The following is a 20045-nucleotide window of genomic DNA, read 5'->3' on the forward strand; positions in this document are numbered from 1 at the left end:
GTTATTTACTTGCATTCCTGAACAGAAAAATTTGTTTGAGTGGTTGTATGTTATTCTTGATTAATTTCTGACTTCTCAGAGAATTCCTGTGTGCTGGCTCAAATTTGGGTATAAAAACGTGAATTCAGTTTGAGATTCCTCACTCCTGTTCAAAATGGTGAAGCGTAGGGAACTCACTGAGAAAGAAAGAGTCCGAATTAAAGCACTTCATGATGCTGGATGGTCTTTGAGATAAATAGGGCAAGACATAAAGTGTTCTCACAGTGTGGTCAAGAATGCCTTGGACTCGATTGCAGAGACTGGTGCTTACAAAATGCATCAAGGAAGCGGCCGAAAACGAAAGCTAACTGAAGCAGATGTCAGGCACCTGAAGATTTTAAGTACTAGAGACAGAAGGAAGACCACTGCTGATCTTCAGGCAGAGATTAATGCTTCTAGATCAGAATCTGATAAAGTCTCCAGAATGACCATAAGCAGACGACTCAAGGAACAAGGCTTAAAGGGAAGAATAGCTGCTAAGAAGCCATTATTGAGGCCTGCAAACATCCAAAAACGCCTAAAATTAGCCAAGGAGCACAAACACTGGACTGTAGATGACTGGAAGAAGGTACTCTGGACGGACGAGTCCAAGTTTGAACTCTTCGGTCAGCTTCGTCGTGTTTATGTCCGCAGAAAAGCTGGAGAACGTTTTGATGCTAGATGCATTGCACCCACAGGGTGGAGATTCCATTATGGTATGGGGTTCCACTTGTGGAAACGGCATGGGCAAATTAGTTAAAATCGACGGTATCATGAACAAGAAGGTCTACCACAACATCTTGGTGCATCATGGAATCCCCTCTGGATTGAACCTGATTGGTCGTGGGTTCATATACCAAGAAGACAATGACCCCAAGCATACTGCAAAGCTGTGCAGAGACTATTTGACCAAGAAAAAGGAATCTGGAGTACTGGAACTGATGGACTGGCCAAGTCAAAATCCAGACTTGAATCCTACTGAACAGATCTGGGATTTATTGAATTCAAAAATAGATTGCACAAAAGTTTCATCCAAAGCAAGTCTCTGGGAACAGCTAGAAACTATTTGGAACTCAATAACAAAAGAGACTGTCGAAAAGTAAATAATAAACAATGCCAGCAAGAATGCAAGCTGTTATCAGGGCCAAAGGAGGTCATACAAAATATTAAGATATATACATATATGTATACATGTATACATATATATACATATACATATAAATATATGTATACATATATATACACACACATATACATATACATATATATATATATATACAGTACCAGTCAAAAGTTTGGACACACCTTCTCATTCAATGGTTTTTCTTTATTTGTATTATTTCCTACATTGTAGATTAATATCAATTAAGACATCAGAACTAAGAAGGAACACATATGGAATTATGAAGTAAATAAAAAAGTGTTAAAAAACGCCAGAATATGTTTTATATTTTAGATTCTTCAAAGTAGCCACCTTTTGCTTTGATGACAGCTTTGCACACTCTTGGCATCTCATTGAATGAGAAGGTGTGTCCAAACTTTTGACTGGTACTGTACATATACATATATATACACATATACACACATATACATATATATACACATATACATAAATATATGTACACACATATATACACACACCACACAACTTGTGCACTGCCAAAACGTCCCGGGTAAAACTTGCAAACTGTAGTGTTCCGCCGAACTGAAGTCTGTCTGCATTATGCAATTACAATTGCGTGTCTTGATTGAAAAAAAAAAATGGTATTCGGATCTCATCCACCTGGGCAGGCCACCCAAGTAGATCACTGCTATGATGAAGTTGCTTTTCTATCTGTCAGGGAACTAAGCTTGATGTATTGATCTTTTGATGGCGTGGTCACTGTTGGGCTGCCTGATCGAGCTTTGTATACAACTGACCCCATTTCTGCAAAGCGTTTTAGAGTTCCATGCACTGCCCCCCTTAGAAACCTTTAGTCTGGCCATGATTTGACTCTGAGAAAGCCCCTCTTTGCTCAGAATAACAGTTTGACTTCTGACACTTTCACTTAGTTCTGATGCCATGTTTCCCACTATCACAATGCTGCTTAGTGAGCAATGACCTGCTGGAAACCTGAGGCGCAGCCATATTTATAACAGGTGACCACTGGCTGAAGGCTGAGTTCATTGAACAAGCCTCCGATGAGTCGATCAAACACACACCCTCCAATCAAGACGTGCAATTGTTATGTTGTTATTGCTGATGCTACAGGAGCGTTTATCACTGCAGATATGAGATTGCACTCTGTCGTAGAAAATACAGAATTTAAACATCTGGTCAAAGTGCTTGAGCTACAATGAGCCCTCAGTGTACAATGTTAGTCCATTGTGCCTCCCCTGTATATGCACAAGCTGCAGCTGTTCAGGAATTATCAACAGGTCAGAGTCTTGGATGGAGCATTACTGACATCTGTGTTATTATTATTTTTAATTGACAATATGTCAATATCATGCATTAATTGTTACAGTAACAATTATGGCCAATGAGCCACTGTTGAATGTTTCAAATTAAATTACATGGCATTTTGTTTTCTCGCCGTGCCGAAAATATAACAAGCGGTGACCCCAAAACCGAAGTACATACCGAGTCGTAAATTTTGTGAACCATTACACCTCTAGTATTGGATGCCTAAAAAAGATTGCCATGTCGTATTTAATGAGGGTAGGACTAGGGGTAGCTTATTACTGAACCCACTCGTCACACACCGCGCCACCAACCATCACAAGTAAACGCTCAACCTGTGGGAAACACATATATATATACATATATATATATACACATATACATATACATATATATATATACACACATATATATATACACATATACATACACACACACACACACCTGCACCAGTACAAGAGTACAGACACAGTACTACGACAGTACTGTGTCCATACTGTACAGGACACACTCTTCTTTTATTGATACCTGTGTGTGTGTGTGTGTGTGTGTCTGTGTGTGTGTGTACATGATTTATATAACCTGTTTCTGTCCTCCAGCTGCAGCACAGCAGACTCCTCCAATGCATAGTAATCAAATACTGTGTATTACTACTACTAATACTACTACTGTCCACTCCTGACTAACAGCTGTCTGTAGTACCTCAAGTACTCTTATTTTGCCAACATCTGCCATACTGGTACCAGTAGAAAAAGTACAAGTAGCACAAGCTGTAGTCAAGTACTAAAAGTCATAACTGGTTACTTTACTTTTTTTCATGCCATCACACATAAAACACTAGTAGTACTTGTAACAATAAAGTACCAGCAGAGGTAGTCTCTGTAGTACTGGTAGTAAAAACCAACAGTAGTACTATTACCAGCTGCAGTAGAAGTAATCAGTATTTGTAGTATTGCAGTAATAATGTAGTAGTGCTGTGTAGTAACAGTAAACAGTAATGAGTATTAGTAGTACTGCAACAGTACTATACAGTAACAGTAGGCACTATTAGTATTTGTAGTACTGTACAGTAACAGTAGACAGTATTAGTCGTACTGTAGTAGTACTCAGTAAGTGTTTGTGTGAATCCTGTGTGACAAAAGCAGCCTGCTCTGTTAGCTAGCTGAACATTACAGTCCGGCTAACACTGACCCGTCAGTTTCCCATAATACACCCAGAAATATCCACAGTCTGCCGGTTCATGAAACAACCTCTTCTTCTTTTCGTGCCCGTTAAACCCGGTACCCTTCACCAGTCTGTCCACAAACAAACTGCCCAAACAGCGACATCCAATCAAAACAAACAGCTAGCATGGAGCTAAGCTAACAGCACGGCCGTTCTTACCTTCTCAATTTGAAGAAAACGACCAAATTCCGCTTCAGATGGCGGCGGATTCACGAGAACATCACCGGGGAAACACACACAGCCGTTAACCGAGCCGTTAGATGCGGCGGAGGCCGCTCATGTCTCCGGTTAGAGCGGGGAAAGTGGAGTTTAACAAAGTCCGGGAGAAGTTTTAACTCGGCCTTTTTGTTATGGAGAAACTGCTGCTGTGCTGCCCGCCATCTTGTTTGTGTGTTTTTGTGTGTGTGTGTGTGTGTGTTTCTGTGTTTCTATGTGTTTGTGTGTGTGTATTTATTATTATTTACTGAGGTAAAAGTACCAATAGAACAATGTAAAAGTACTGAATAAATGCAGTACTGCAAAAGCACTGCATTTAAAGTACTTTAAAATGAATCTGGATGTTTTGTGTTTTCGTCTGAACCTTCATATTATTTAGGTAGATTTATTTTCACAACTAACAAACACATAAACATTAAATGAGTAAATATGTGCTCCTTAGATAAAAAAAAAATAAAACATCGGTTCAATTTTATGTATTATTATTTACTCTGTTTAATTTTTGGTTGTAATTTATTTATTCCGCCCTTGTTTTAAATTTTGATTTAGCAGGATTTGCTTTTTTCTTGCCACCTGATGACGCTATTGCCTCGTTTGTGTCTTGGCTGTGAAATCAGCAATAAAGTTGAGAAAAAATGAGAACAAAAGGTTCGCCCTGGGCTTTTATTGTGAAGGTCCCAACAGGAAGCGGCCATCTTTATCCTCTGGTTGTTTTAAAGATGGCGGCGCATCTGGACACCGCGGACAGCTCGGTGTTTTTCGTGCCGTTGTGCGGGTTTGCCGCTGTTAATCCCGAACAGAGAGCTTCAGTTTAGACGTCATGACGAGCAGGTCACTGTGCAGTGTTTCCGGATGCCTCGTGTGAACCGGACGGCCGTTTTATCGCTGCTGATCGCCAGCAGCTCCGTGTTCCTGTTGTTCCAGCTGTATTACTACAGGAATTACGTCAGCAAGGTGAGACTCGGTCACTGTAAACATCAATAAATGTTGGTCGGAGCTCCAAAAAGAACAATAATAATCGTGATATACGTGCTTTATTTCAAAAAGAGATATTCTTTGTTCCAAATGTAGTTCCCTACTGGAATAACCTTACTTCAGACCTGGTCTGGAAGAAAATATGGTGCTTACCTTCTAAGTATCTGATAATAAATAAGGTAAAGGAAGTGACTTGTCATCTATTTTGGTCTTGTCCCCATTCTTGTATTTTTTGGCAAGATGTCTGTACATTTATTTCCCAATATATTTATTCAGAAATTTTCTTTCCTATTAAAATGTATTGTTTGTTTGTTTTTTGCTTACCCTCCTGCCAAAGGAAAACAATGCTATATCATCAATTTGACCTTATTACTTGTAAAATCACATGAATAAATCTACGTTTTCCAATCATAAACCATCTTTTTTCATTTTTGAAAATGAATTCAAACAATACTTTACATCAATCCTATACTCTAAAAATAGGAAAGCTATTAAAACCTTGACTCTGTGCCCCGTATAACATTTCTGTATGAGCTGATTTATGATTGTCTGTTTCTGATCCCCTGGCATTATCTAGCATTTATGTATTTTTGCATATTCTCAAAGCTGTTTGCTAATAAAAAAACATCAATAAACAAAATGGAGTTCTGCAGCTTTGTTCTTACTTCTACCCAGGAGGCCAAATCTATCGATCAACTGTTGTTCAGTTTTTTTTAGAAGAATCAATAAATCAGTCATGATGAATACTAACAAACATGGAGAGCTTTATTTCTTTGATTCACCACATTAAATCATACTGTAAAATAGAATTTATTTGGAATAAAATCCAATAAAGAATGAGTCGTGTCTAATATTGTTTCCATTGTTTTGTATTGCAACTTTTAAATCAATAAATGTAAAATTTCCTGCTCCAGCCTGTGAAATAACACATTATATGTATATTATTAATGACAATGCAAACAGAGAAGCTGTAAAATATGAAAACTCTGTTTAGGGTTTTTATGTAATCAACAACAATAATAACAACAATAAAATCTGCAGTGTGTTGAAAGTATGAAAGGGCAACAGGTTCATAACACCATCCACCAATCAGGACGTAACAAGACAGAACTAAATGGAACAAAGTGTCAGCCGTTAGCAAAGCAGCTGTTGTGCTGCTTTTTAACGGCTTTACATTTAAAATTAAAATCATCAGATTGTAATGTTACCCTAATCCTAACCCAACATGCCTTTCTCCTGCAGTCTGGCCCTCACATCCTGAGCCGAACAGGTCACATGACTGCCAGTGACGTCCAATGGGTGAGTCAGGGCTATTGTTAGCAGCAGCACTACTGTTAGCTTCACTGTCCTCTCACAACTATTAGCTTCGCTGTCCTCTCACAACTATTAGCCTCACTGTCCTCTCACCACTCATAGCCTCACTCATAGCCTCACTGTCCTCTCACCACTCATAGCCTCACTGTCCTCTCACCACTCTCAGGCTCACTGTCCTCTCACAGCTATTAGCCTCACTGTCCTCTCACAACTATTAGCCTCACTGTCCTCTCACCACTCATAGCCTCACTGTCCTCTCACCACTCTCAGCCTCACTGTCCTCTCACCACTATTAGCTTCACTGTCCTCTCAGCACTGTTAGCCCCATTGTTAACATTACTGTCCTCTCAGTATTGGTGTTAACACTGAATCATGTATGACTCGTCACCATAGTAACCATCATGCTCTGTGTGGTTTGTGCAGCAAACAGTGAAGAAGTTTCTGGCGTTAGCTCAGCGCTTCAGGCTACCACTGTTCCTCGCCGACACCACCGCACTGACGCTGCTCTCCCAGGATGCTTTGCGGCAGCGCGACCGGCTGGTGCGTGAGCCCCACTGCAGCTTCCTGTGCACTGCCCGGCCAAGCACGTCCTTTGCTCTGCACGCCAACCTGTGGAAGTATGACGTGAGTTTGTGGTCCCGAAAGAAAGTGGGAAATAACACCCACATCCTACTGTATGTAGTGTTTATTGTCATGTCTTCATATACTTTATCTTGTTGGTTAATATATTAACATACAGTGCTTCTGTATTTATGTAATTTGTGTGAAATGTGAAATCTTCTATTTTTTTTCCGCCATCTCTTTTCCAGTAAAATATGTTGGGGTTTTTTTGTCTGTCAGCCCGGCTTCCTATTGGCAGCCGAGCAGAAAGGTTTCGAGCTGCTGGAGCTGCGAGGAGAGGACCCGCGATTGGCCAGTCTTGACACCCTATCAGGAGAGGAGATACCCCTGCACTTCCTGTTCCGCCTCCATGGTTACATCATCCAGGTGGGTGGGGGCCACATCGCCTGGTGACACCTAGCAACCATATTAAAACACCTAGAAACCAGACACATCTAGCAACCATGTAGCAACTACCTAGCAACACAAATACAAAGTCAGCAATCATTTTCAACATGATCTCATATACTTTGTTTTCAGGTTTTTGCTTTCAGGTATTTCACCCTGCTTTGTTTTGTTGTTCATTTTAGTTGGCTCATGTTGACTCAATCTAATTTTGTCCAATTTGTTGTGTATTTTTATATGTTTGGGAGTTTTTCAGGTGGTTGTTGGATGTCAGTAAATGTATTTTGTCCCAGGTGGTGTTCCTGTACGAGCGGAGCGGGAACTACCTGTGGCATGGAGCGCTACGCCTAAAAGCCAACATGGACCGAAGCTTCGCTCCCTTCAAACTGCTCGACTACGGACGCCATGCTGGAGCTTACGACAGGTGTTATCTGTCAGTTATTTGTTAGTAACATGTTAGTTATTACTGTGTAATTGTGTTAAATGTGGAGACATGCAACGTGCCAGCCTGCTTCAAGGCCTCCACCATCATCCCCGTCCCCAAAAAACCAGGGCCCACAGGATTAAATGACTACAGACCCGTCGCCCTGACCTCTGTGGTCATGAAATCATTTGAATGCCTGGTCCTGTCCCACCTCAAATCCATCACAGACTCTCTGCTGGACCCCCTGCAGTTCGCCTACAGAGCCAACAGGTCTGTAGACGACGCCATCAACTTGGCTCTACACTTCATCCTCCAGCACCTGGACTCCGCAGGATCCTATGCCAGGATCCTGTTTGTGGACTTCAGCTCTGCCTTCAACACGATCGTCCCGGCTCTTCTTCAGGACAAGCTCTCCCAGCTGAACGTGCCTGACCCCACCTGCAGGTGGATCACAGATTTCCTGTCTGACAGCAGCAAAGTGAAGCTGGGGAAACACGTCTCAGACTCGCGGACGATCAGCACCGGCTCCCCTCAAGGCTGCGTTCTTTCTCCTCTACTCTTCTCCCTGTACACCAACAGCTGCACCTCCAGTCACCAGTCCGTCAAGCTCCTGAAGTTCGCGGACGACACCACCCTCATCGGACTCATCTCTGGTGAGGATGAGTCTGCCTACAGGTGGGAGATTGACCACCTGGTGACCTGGTGCAACAGCAACAACCTGGAGCTAACGCTTCAAAGACAGTGGAGATGGTTGTAGACTTCAGGAAGAGCGCAGCCCCACCCGCCCCCATCACCCTGTGTGACTCTCCAGTGGACACTGTGGAGTCCTTCCGTTTCCTGGGCTCCATCATCAGCCAGGACCTCCGGTGGGAGCTGAACATCAGCTCCCTCATCAAGAAAGCCCAACAGAGGATGTACTTCCTGAGGCAGCTGAGGAAGTTTAACCTGCCACAAACAATGCTGGTTCACTTCTACACTGCCATCATAGAGTCCATCCTCACCTCCTACATCACCGTGTGGTACGCTGCTGCCTCCACCAAGGACAGACGCAGACTGCAGCTTATCGTCCGCTCTGCAGAGAGGGTGATCGGCTGCAACCTTCAATCTCTTCAGGACCTGTACTCCTCCAGGACCCTGAGGAGAGCAGGGAAGATCGCTGCCGACCCCTCCCACCCCGGACACCATCTGTTCGACCCCCTCCCCTCTGGCAGGAGGCTGCGGTCCATCAGGACCAAAACCTCCCGCCACAAAAACAGTTTCTTCCCCTCTGCAGTCAACCTGACGAACTTACATTGACCCCTGTCCCCCCTGCGTTACATTAACGCACCCACCCCCTACTGGACACTTTACCTGGACACTTTACTTTATTCTTGTCACTGCACTGTTGTTATTTATCTTATCTATTTTTATTTTTATTCTTATTCTTATTTTAGTTTCTGATTCTGATTCTGATTCTGATTGTTTTGTGTGGTCGCCCCACTGCAGGCCGGAGCTGGTCCTGACGGTCCTGGACGGGCTCGACGTCCGAATCCCGCGAAACGTTTCCCACTTTCTGTCCGAGCAGCAACATGCCCGCTTCCTGGAATGCCATTACCGTGACGCCCGCAATTTTCTGCAGGTCAGAAAGAACACAGGGCTTTTATTTCATAAGGGGGGAAATACAAAGGGGAGTGACAGTGGAAAAGACATATCTTGGAAATGGGAATTTTTTTAAATATTTAAAAAAGTAAAATTGATGCTAGGAAATGTCTAAAAATCTATTTAAAAAATGAAAATACATTGAATGAAATGAAAAACAATTAATTATAGGTAAATTCCCTTTTAGCACAAAAAGGTTTTTAAAGTGACAAAAAAGTGAACAGTTGATATATGTATATACGTGTGTGTGTGTGTGTGTGTGTGTGTGTGTGTGTGTGTGTGTGTGTGAATGTAGCTCTACCCTGATGACTCGTCTCCGGAGGCAGTGGATTTTCGGAGGAAGGTGAAGTCATTGCTGCATTTGGCCGCTCGAACACTCGCTGACCTCAACATCCCCTTCTGGCTCAGCAGCGGCACCTGTCTGGGTAACATACTAATGTGATATTACATGCTTACATCACAGTATAATGACACATAACCTGCTAACATCCCAGTATAATGACGTGACATGCTAACATCACAGTATAACGACATGTTGACATGCCGACATTACAGTATAATGTTAAATTACATGCTAACATCACAGTGTAACAACATTCTAAAACATCACAGTATAACGACATGTTGACATGCTAACATTACAGTATAATGTTATATTACATGTTAACATCACAGTATAACGACATGTTGACATGCTAACCACACACTGAATATAAAGATGGACGATGCATCTCCACTTCCTCCCACTGTACAAACTCTCCAGGATACGGCAGCTGCCATCTTGCTCTGGTGACGTCATTTGGAGCAAGAGTCTGTGCAGTGGTCTTCTGGGGGTGGAGCCGTGGTATCGAGGTCTTGCCCACTCACCTGCTCCACCAATAGACTGTATATAAAGATGGACGACATAACAGGTCCCTGAAAGTGAAGCCAAAACCTCTTGATCGCCCCCTGGTGGCTGGCTGCAGTATAGGTCATAAACCCCGCCCCTTCTATGTTAGCCGATGGGACATGGGCCAAACTAAAATATTAAAGTACACGTCAAATACATTTTTCCCAAAGATGGTTTCTGTCATTTTAGGTAGTTCTTATCACGCTGATGTTTGTTCAAGTGTTCATTTCTCTGATAAGTTTGGTTTTAATTTGTTATTTGATGCTAGAAATTAGCAACATGATATAACATGCTAATATTACAGTGTAACAACATATAACACGCAAACCCTCTCTCCCTGTATCTGTGGATGTGTCTCGCCCCCTGCAGGCTGGTTCAGGCAGTGTAGTATTATCTCGTACAGTCATGATGTCGATATCGGGATTTTCATCGTGGATTACCGGTCGGACATCGTCGCAGCGTTCAGGGACGCCGGCCTGTCACTCAAACACAAGTTTGGAAGGGTGAAAACTTTCTTTATTCTCTAATCTATTTTTTTCTTGTTTTTGTACCTTTTCATAGTATATTTAAAAAATGTCTTACTTCTTTACTTTTAATTTTGCTCTTAAAATTATTTGATAAACACTGCGTACTTTATTGTGAAGCAAGTGAGTGATTTTTTTGTTATTTATTTCATTTTTGTGTATTTTATTCTGAATCTGATGGTTCTTGGTTTGAAATTGGTATGAATTCATTCTGAAGCTGGTGTGTATTTTATTTTGAAGGCATGTGTTTCATTTTGAAGTGCAGGTGGAGGACAGTCTGGAACTTTCCTTTCTGAGTGACAACGTCAAACTGGACATTTTCTTTTTCTATGAGGACAAAGACGTTATGTGGAACGGAGGAACGCAGGCGAAGAGCGGCAGAAAGTTCAAGTAAAACAAAATATTTTAAGTATATTTAAGTAAAATTAAATCAGCTGCAGTGAAAGGAGATGTGTACAACTCCATAAAAAGTTCAAACAACAAAACAATAACAATAAAACAAATAAAACTAAAGTGAAGAGAGTAAAATGCGATTCAATAGTGATTAAGAGTTAATAGCAGGTAATAAAACCCTTGTATGAGTTTGTTCCTTTTTGTTATAAATGAAGATTTTTTTTGTGCGTTTTCCATCAGGTATGTCTTCCCTCGTTTCTCGCTCTGCTGGGCGGAGCTTCTGGAGCTGAAAGTTCGTGTTCCGTGCGAAACACTCGACTACGTGACAGCAAACTATGGTGCGACCTGGAGCGTGCCAGTGAGAAGCTGGGACTGGAAGTCGTCACCTAGCAACGTGCAGGAAAATGGGGTGTGGCCTCCAGCAGAGTGGGCAGAGCTTATCCAAGTTTACTGAGAGGAAACATGACTGAAAATGAAATCAACACTGAAACTACAAATAAAGACAAAGTGAAAAAAATTAAAGAAGTTTGCTGATTTTCACCTAGAGCTGCTTTATAATCAAACAAGACATGGAAACCTCACTTTCTAAAATATGGGACCTTTAAATCACAATTTATTCCCCTACATTTGTTAACAATAGAGCGACACACTTAACGAATCACAATTTCAGAAAGTATACGAAAATTAATTTCATACTAACAGGAAATTACACAGTATGTGTGACACGCGGACCTTCCTGAGCCTCCTTCAGCCAGGAGATGTGACGTCAATGCCACAACAACGACTGAACAAAGCGTTTATTTGAAAAAAGGCCAGCCACTTGCTCTCTGGCGGTACAGTGCTTTCTCCCGGTCAGCCTTATGCGGGTTCACCTGTAGCCGCGGATGCTGGGGGTGCAGCAGCCCCAGGAGCAGATAGTGCATTGGGGAAAAGAACTGAGTGTGTGAGTTTATCAGGAGCATGGCTGCTTTACTCCAAACAATGTCCCTGTATGGACCTGGACTGTGTGTGCGTGGCCGTTTGGATGTGTAAAACACAGAACATTAATCAACATTAGATGCTGACCGATCCTTTAAATACTCAGTGAAGGTACGCTGCTGTGCCTCGTGCACTCATCGTTTCTGCTGAGGTGGGATCGCAGTATTTGATAAACTAAAACAAAGAAAGAACACATTGTGTGTGTATTTCCCAGACTGGAGTTTTGTTTTTAGTGAGCTGACCGGTGCTGAAGCAACAGTGGCTATAGGTTATAATGACTGCAGGAGGGACATGTTACATGTGCGATTTCTGTCTAAGTTAACATCTTCTCTGCTGTCTGGAGTTTAGTTGCCACCTTGTACAGTAAAATATCATTAACAGCAGCTGTACAGCCAATGCGCAGCGGGCTGGATATGGCCTAAAAGACGCTATTTGTCTACACTGTTGTGTACAGCCTTTACAGACTGATGCTCTGTTGGACAGCCTTTGTGATGCAGAACGTTGCAAAGTAAAGTGGTCGCTCGTTTTTCATTTAATCGTACTTTTCATATATTTTTCTGGGAAAAGATGGCCCATTCACTTTTGTGTTGGCCCACCCAAAATACAATTTCTGCCTAGGCTACTGTCTCACATCAAATTGTATTTCTACTCAACATAGATTTTCAGCTTCACATGTGACTGAATGAAAATAAAGAAAGTTAAAATGTGTTTATTACTGAAAAGCATCAGACTCTAATGCACTCCCTGAATATACTATTATTCATGATGCAGATTTAAAAGCTGATCATGATGAGAAACTAATGCAGAAAGTAGTTTCTCTAGAAGTAGCTTCTTTTGTTACTCACACTGACAGATCCGCTATTCTTAATTTAATAATGATATAAAGTTATTATCATTACAGGTGCGCATCTAAGACATTATAGGAAGGTTATTACATCATGTTATTATGAACAGAATTATCAGTTTCAATACAACACTGATCAAACTTCTCTCATACATTTAAAATGTGTATTAATGAATAGTAATACTTTTAAAATACATTCAATGGTATTGTTTTATATTCTAAAATAAACTAGGTATTTATTTGAATAATTTGATGACATAAAACTCAAGTTTCTCTTCACTTTACTTCTCATTTTGTCCTGAAATCAAACCTACATATTATAATTATATAAGAAAAATATTTATAATTAAAAATAAAATGTCATCAATTTTGTTGTTTTCTTTGTAGTACCATCCTATGATGCAGCCCTCCATACATGAATGCATTATTGATGCATGTGTTTAAGGTTCGATCTGTGTGTGTATAAAATGACAGAGTGAAAAAAAAAAAAAATTAGGCCTTCTTCTTTTTCTTAACCCCCTTCTAACTGGACTGAATGATGGAAAATTATTTTCAATGCCACAAAATCTTCGATCTATAAAATGTACATTTCTGAATGTTTCAAGTCAGTGCTGCATGTTGGCGACCAGACTAGTCACTGGTTCTCAGTCAGTTTCAGTATTATACACTGCTCAAAAAAATTAAAGGAACACTTTTTAATCAGAGTATAGCATCAAGTTAATTAAACTTCGATATTGATCTGGTCAGTTAAGTAGCAGAGGGGGTTGTTAATCAGTGTCAGCTGCTTTTGGTGTTAATGAAATTAACAACAGGTGCACTAGAGGAGCAACAATGAGACGACCCCCAAAACAGGAATGGTTTTCCAGGTGGAGGCCACTGACATTTTTTCCCTCCTCATCTTTTCTGACTGTTTTTCACTAGTTTTGCATTTGGCTAGGGTCAGTGTCACTACTGGTAGCATGAGGCGATACCTGGACCCTACAGAGGTTGCACAGGCAGTCCAGCTCCTCCAGGATGGCACATCAATACGTGCCATTGCCAGAAGGTTTGCTGTGTCTCCCAGCACAGTCTCAAGAGCATGGAGGAGATTCCAGGAGACAGGCAGTTATGAGAACGTTATGCTGCCTGTAACATCGTTTAGCATGACCGGTTTGGTGGTGGCTCAGTGATGGTCTGGGGAGGAATATCCATGAAGGGATGCACAGACCTCTACAGGCTAGACAACGGCACCCTGACTGCCATTAGGTATCGGGTATTTTCAGGGTGTCTTTGAATTCAGCCCTCTGTAGGTTGATAATTTTCATTTCCATCAAATGATGTGGCATCCTTTCGTTCCTAACACATTACACAGTCCATATCAGTATAGATATCCAGCATGATTTTTTTCCCATTGAGATCTGATGTGTTTTCAAAGTGTTCCTTTAATTTTTTTTGAGCAGTGTATTATTAAATTACTTTAATTGTCACTAAATTTTCAGTCAGGTTTTTATGTTCATGGCCTCCTCACTAGGCTCAGTGTGAAGAGTCAGGTTTAGTTAGTTAGTATACAATATTTCCCCTGAATATTTCCAGTCAGACCTTGGTGTCACTGACTTCCTCACCACACTCTGTTCATTGTTTTATATATATTTTCTGTTCCACCACAACTATGCAACACATTTTATAAGCAAAATAAATCTCATCAATCATCAGTTTATTACATCACCACACAATTTTCTTTTTCTACTTAGACCCCCCCATATTAAATATTACTCAGGTCTCCATGTTAGTGACCTCTCCACCAGACTCGTTCATTTTTTATCATTTTTACACTGAGCTAAACTTAACTCATTGAAACAATTTTCAGTCAGTTTCAGGTCCACGTGCTGTTTTTCAATCCTCAACATTTCGTCCGGTGACGTCACTCCGCCGCCGCCTCGCGCTGCCGCTCTTTATGGACCACGAGCCCTTTGCTGATCAGGTCCGGGACCTCCACGGCGAGCCACGGTCCGAGTCCCAGCGCCATCAGGTGCGCCAGGCCGAAGCGCGGCGCGTTCCGGGCCCACAGTGGCGCGAAGTGCTCGGTCAGGCAGATCCTGCCCCCGCGGTACATCTTGGCGGTCTTCCCGTCCAGCTCCGGGACCGCCACCTCAGGCGCGGTGTCCGGGTACGTCACCGGAATGTCGAACTCCAGCCGGAACTCGTAGCGCAGCAGCTCGTGGATGAACCAGCACGTTCCGGTCCAGCGGGTGCCGTCCGCGTTGGACTCGAGGCGGAACCAGTCGTTGTCGGCCGCCTTGTTCTGCTCCACGAAGTAGATCAGCGCCTGGTACTCCTCCTTTAGCCGCTGCGGCCACAGTGCGCGGTCCCGCGGCCCAGCGTGCGTCTTGAGCAGCGGGATCTGCGACACGGCCCTGCGCGTGGCCTCGTCCGCCATTTTGTGTCCAAAAGAAAAGAGAATTTTGTAAACGGGTTCAGTTCGGGTTTGACTCGGTTTCTCTTTAGCTCTGGTCAGGGTTCTGACGTGGACTTCCGGTCTGACACCGCAGAAACTGTTCCGAGTCAACACGTAACGCTTCCTGTACGGGATTTTCAAAACAAAACCCTGAACACGTTTCAATCTGCTGCAGGTAACTATTAGTTTTCACTGATGATCAATAAAAATATGTTAAGATGATGCAGGACTGTTATTAATGTGACTTCACATGTCTGTAGGTTCATAAATAACTCAATAAAAACATTTGAAAACATATTTTTCATCTAATTTCACTAAGTGATATTAAAATATGTTTTTATTACATGAATTCAGGCATAGATTTATATATTCGGGTAAATGACATCAAAATGCGGTCGAGACTCGCAACATAGTTTTTTATTACGTGACAGTATGATCCAAGATTTAATAGCCCCACCTAGTGGAAAAGTCACGCCACTGGTACTAATGACTGCTGGATACTCATGTAATAATGTGATGACTACAGAGTACTCATGTAATAATGTAGTACTGACTACTGAGTACTCATGTAATAATGCAGTACTACTCCTTAGTTATTGTCCTCGGTGACTTTAACAAAGGTAATCTCAGACACGAACTCCCAAAATACAAACAGTTTATTAAATGCCCCACCAGGGAGGGGAACACTCTGGATCACTGTTACACCACAGTCAGTAACGCTTTTCACGTCGTCACCTGCGCTGCACTGGGACACTCTGACCACGACATGGTCCACCTGATTCCTGCATACAGGCAGAAATTAAAACTTTCTAAGCCTGTTGTGAGAACTTCGAAGAAGTGGACCAGTGAAGCTGCAGAGGACCTGAAGGCGTGTTTGGACTGTACTGACTGGGATGTTTTCAGGACTGCTACTTACAGTCTGGATGAGTACACAGAGGCTGTGACTTCATATATCAGCTTCTGTGAGGACTGCTGTGTACCAACTCGGACCAGGGTGAGTTACAACAACGACAAACCCTGGTTCACAGCAAGACTGCGACAGCTGAGGTTGGAAAAGGAAGAGGCGTTTAAGAGTGGCAACAGAGCAGAGTTTAAGGAAGCCAAGTACAAGTTTAGCAAGGCGGTGAGGGAAGCTAAACAACTGTACTCAGAGAGACTACAAAACCAGTTCTCCTCCAACGACTCTGCTTCTGCGTGGAGGGGGCTCAGGCAGATCACCAACTACAAGCCAAGAGCCCCCAACTCTGCTAACGACCGACGCCTCGCCAACAGCCTCAACGACTTCTACTGTCGCTTTGAAAGACAATGGGACAGTCCTGACACCATCCCCCACACCATCACCCACCAGCTCCAGCCCAACAGCCCCAACCCCCTCATCACACCTGGGGCTGAACTCTCACACCTCCTACCACCACAGCTGCCCCCCACAGCGCCCCCCACTCCTCCAGCATCGAGACATGCCACGTGCCAGCCTGCTTCAAGGCCTCCACCATCATCCCCGTCCCCAAAAAACCAGGGCCCACAGGATTAAATGACTACAGACCCGTCGCCCTGACCTCTGTGGTCATGAAATCATTTGAACGCCTGGTCCTGTCCCACCTCAAATCCATCACAGACTCTCTGCTGGACCCCCTGCAGTTCGCCTACAGAGCCAACAGGTCTGTAGACGACACCGTCAACCTGGCTCTACACTTCATCCTCCAGCACCTGGACTCCGCAGGATCCTATGCCAGGATCCTGTTTGTGGACTTCAGCTCTGCCTTCAACACCATCGTCCCGGCTCTTCTTCAGGACAAGCTCTCCCAGCTGAACGTGCCTGACCCCACCTGCAGGTGGATCACAGATTTCCTGTCTGACAGGAAGCAGCACGTGAAGCTGGGGAAACACGTCTCAGACTCGCGGACGATCAGCACCGGCTCCCCTCAAGGCTGCGTTCTTTCTCCTCTACTCTTCTCCCTGTACACCAACAGCTGCACCTCCAGTCACCAGTCCGTCAAGCTCCTGAAGTTCGCGGACGACACCACCCTCATCGGACTCATCTCTGGAGAGGATGAGTCTGCCTACAGGTGGGAGATTGACCATCTGATGACCTGGTGCAACAGCAACAACCTGGAGCTTAACGCTTCAAAGACAGTGGAGATGGTTGTTGACTTTAGGAAGAGCGCAGCCCCACCCGCCCCCATCACCCTGTGTGACTCTCCAGTGGACACTGTGGAGTCTTTCCGTTTCCTGGGCTCCATCATCAGCCAGGACCTCCGGTGGGAGCTGAACATCAGCTCCCTCATCAAGAAAGCCCAGCAGAGGATGTACTTCCTGAGGCAGCTGAGGAAGTTTAACCTGCCACAAAAAATGCTGGTTCACTTCTACACCGCCATCATAGAGTCCATCCTCACCTCCTCCATCACCGTCTGGTACGTTGCTGCCTCCACCAAGGACAGACGCAGACTGCAGTGTATCATCCGCTCTGCAGAGAGGGTGATCGGCTGCAACCTCCCATCTCTTCAGGACCTGTACTCCTCCAGGACCCTGAGGAGAGCAGGGAAGATCGCTGCCGACCCCTCCCACCCCGGACACCATCTGTTCGACCCCCTCCCCTCTGGCAGGAGGCTGCGGTCCATCAGGACCAAAACCTCCCGCCACAAAAACAGTTTCTTCCCCTCTGCAGTCAACCTGACAAACTCTCACTGACCCCCCCCCAGAACACAAACACAAGCTATACGTTATATTAACGTACATCACCCCTGTCCCCACTGCGTTACATTAACGCACTCACCCCCTACTGGACACTTTATCTGGACACTTTACTTTATTCTGGTCACTGTACTGTTGTTATTTATCTTATCTTATTTTTATTTTTATTCTTATTCTTATTTTACCTTTTATATTCTACTTATTTGTAATCAAAACATTAGCACCTTCAGACCACAGCAAATTCCTTGTAATGTATGTTACTTGGCAATAAACAGTTTCTGATTCTGATTCTGATTCTGATTCTGAGTACTCATGTAATGATGTTGTACTGATGATTTAGAACTCATGTAATGTAGTACTGACTACTGGGCACTCATGTAATAATGTAGTAATGACTACCGAGTACTGTAGTACTGACTACCAAGTACTCATGTAATAATGTAGTCATGACTACCAAGTACTTGTATAATAATGTAGTACTAACTACTGAGTGCTCATGTAATAATGTAGTAATGACTACTGAGTAGTAATGACTACTCCCTTTACCTTTATTTCTTTTGTTCTGTGAATTTGTAAATTACAGTTGTTTAGTTTTAGTAGCTTTTTTATAAGTCTTAATTGTTTTTATTTATTATATCTTGAGTTTCTACTTATGTCTCTATTGCACTATCCTGTATGCTGCTGTAACAATGCAAATTTCCCCGCTGAGGGATTAATAAAGGATTATCTTATTTTATCTTATCTTATTTTAAGTAGCCGTTAACGACTGCTAACTGTAGCTGCTGTGCGCTATTTAGCTGTGCAGCTAGCAGTCCTCTTAGCCATAGATATATATATATCTATATCCACGCTCTAAGTTAACTGACTCTAACCATCTGACTCTCGGAGCCCCGGACTGAAAACCTCCTCCTCCCAGCGGTCCAAAGCTCCTGTGCTGTAAACACCAACACTCCCCTGGTGAACTGAGCTAACCGCAGCTACAGTTAGCAGCCGTTAGCAGTTACTTTATAAAGCTTTCTGTCCATCAGGAAACTCTGTAAATCACAGAGAGTTGAGGCAGAGCAGCCGGAGGACATCAGAGGGAAAACCAGAAAACAGTTTCTCCATAAAATGATGGAGTTTCACTAAAATCAGTGAATAAAGTTGTGTTTTTGTACAGTAATCAGTGAGGCCCAGTCCCTAGAAACACTCGACTCGTTTTTCCAACCCACTTCTTGTCTCATTTGTGGTCTGATAAACAGGAAGTTCATCACATTCAGTCCCCACATTCAGTTACTGTTGCTGTCCTGCAGTCGGCCACAGCGGCTCAGTATGAAGCGGTGCACTGTGCTCAGGACTCAGAGGCATCTCCCTGCCCCTCGTGGGCTGCAGGCCGGCCAATCAGAAGAAAGTGGGCTTTTAGGGAGGCGGGCCTTGAAGAGACAGGAGCTCAAACAGCTGTCAGACAGAGGGTGAACTTAGGGGCCGCATGAAGGGCCACAATAAGATGAAGAAGGACTTATTTGATCTGTGAATCATGCAAAGCTGCTGTAGTGGAGTCCCAGAAAAAAATATAGAGCTGGAAATTTGCACAATAGGTCCTCTTTAAAAAATCTTAAAATGACATCTCCTCCTCCTTCATGTAAAAATACAGAATGAATGTTGTAATGAATGGTAAATATAATGAATGATAATGTTTGAATAATTCAATTCAATTCAATTCAATTTTATTTATATAGCGCCAAATCACAACAAAGTCATCTCATGACACTTTACAAAATAGAGCAGGTCTAGACCGACTCTTTATAATGTTATTACAGAGACCCAACAGTTCCCACCATGAGCAAGCACTTTGGCGACAGTGGCAAGGAAAAACTTCCTTTTAAGAGGCAGAAACCTTGAGCAGAACCAGACTCTAGGTGGGCGGTCATCTGCTTTGACCGGTTGGGTTTTAGGGAGAGAGAGAGAGAGAGAGAGAGAGAGAGAGAGAGAGAGAGAGAGACATAGAGACACAGAGACACAGATAGACAGACAGACAGACAGACAGATAGGTAGG

The 20045-nt window shown here is 43.1% G+C and overlaps 2 protein-coding genes across 3 annotated transcripts; one reads left to right on the forward strand and one right to left on the reverse strand.

The window, feature by feature from the left end:
• The first annotated feature begins 4630 nt into the window (after positions 1 to 4630).
• On the forward strand, positions 4631 to 11582 carry fktn (fukutin). 2 transcript variants are annotated; one of them, XM_070924643.1, is made up of 11 exons: positions 4631 to 4855; positions 5062 to 5064; positions 6119 to 6175; positions 6614 to 6814; positions 7031 to 7177; positions 7489 to 7619; positions 9105 to 9237; positions 9553 to 9682; positions 10516 to 10649; positions 10936 to 11060; positions 11304 to 11582. In XM_070924643.1, exons 1-11 carry the CDS (start codon positions 4754 to 4756, stop codon positions 11515 to 11517), a joined length of 1377 nt encoding a protein of 458 aa, XP_070780744.1. In that variant the 5' UTR covers positions 4631 to 4753; the 3' UTR covers positions 11518 to 11582. The 2 variants fall into 2 exon arrangements, with proteins under 2 accessions (XP_070780744.1, XP_070780743.1); XM_070924642.1 differs by lacking the exon at positions 5062 to 5064.
• A 2620-nt stretch (positions 11583 to 14202) lies between these two features.
• On the reverse strand, positions 14203 to 15394 carry ufc1 (ubiquitin-fold modifier conjugating enzyme 1). Its single transcript, XM_070924742.1, has one exon. It carries the CDS (start codon positions 15299 to 15301, stop codon positions 14786 to 14788), a length of 516 nt encoding a protein of 171 aa, XP_070780843.1. The 5' UTR covers positions 15302 to 15394; the 3' UTR covers positions 14203 to 14785.
• Between the last annotated feature and the right edge of the window lie 4651 nt (positions 15395 to 20045).

The sequence above is a fragment of the Enoplosus armatus genome, chromosome 18 (genome assembly GCF_043641665.1).
Source record: "Enoplosus armatus isolate fEnoArm2 chromosome 18, fEnoArm2.hap1, whole genome shotgun sequence".
In the NCBI taxonomy this organism is placed as follows: domain Eukaryota; kingdom Metazoa; phylum Chordata; class Actinopteri; order Centrarchiformes; family Enoplosidae; genus Enoplosus; species Enoplosus armatus.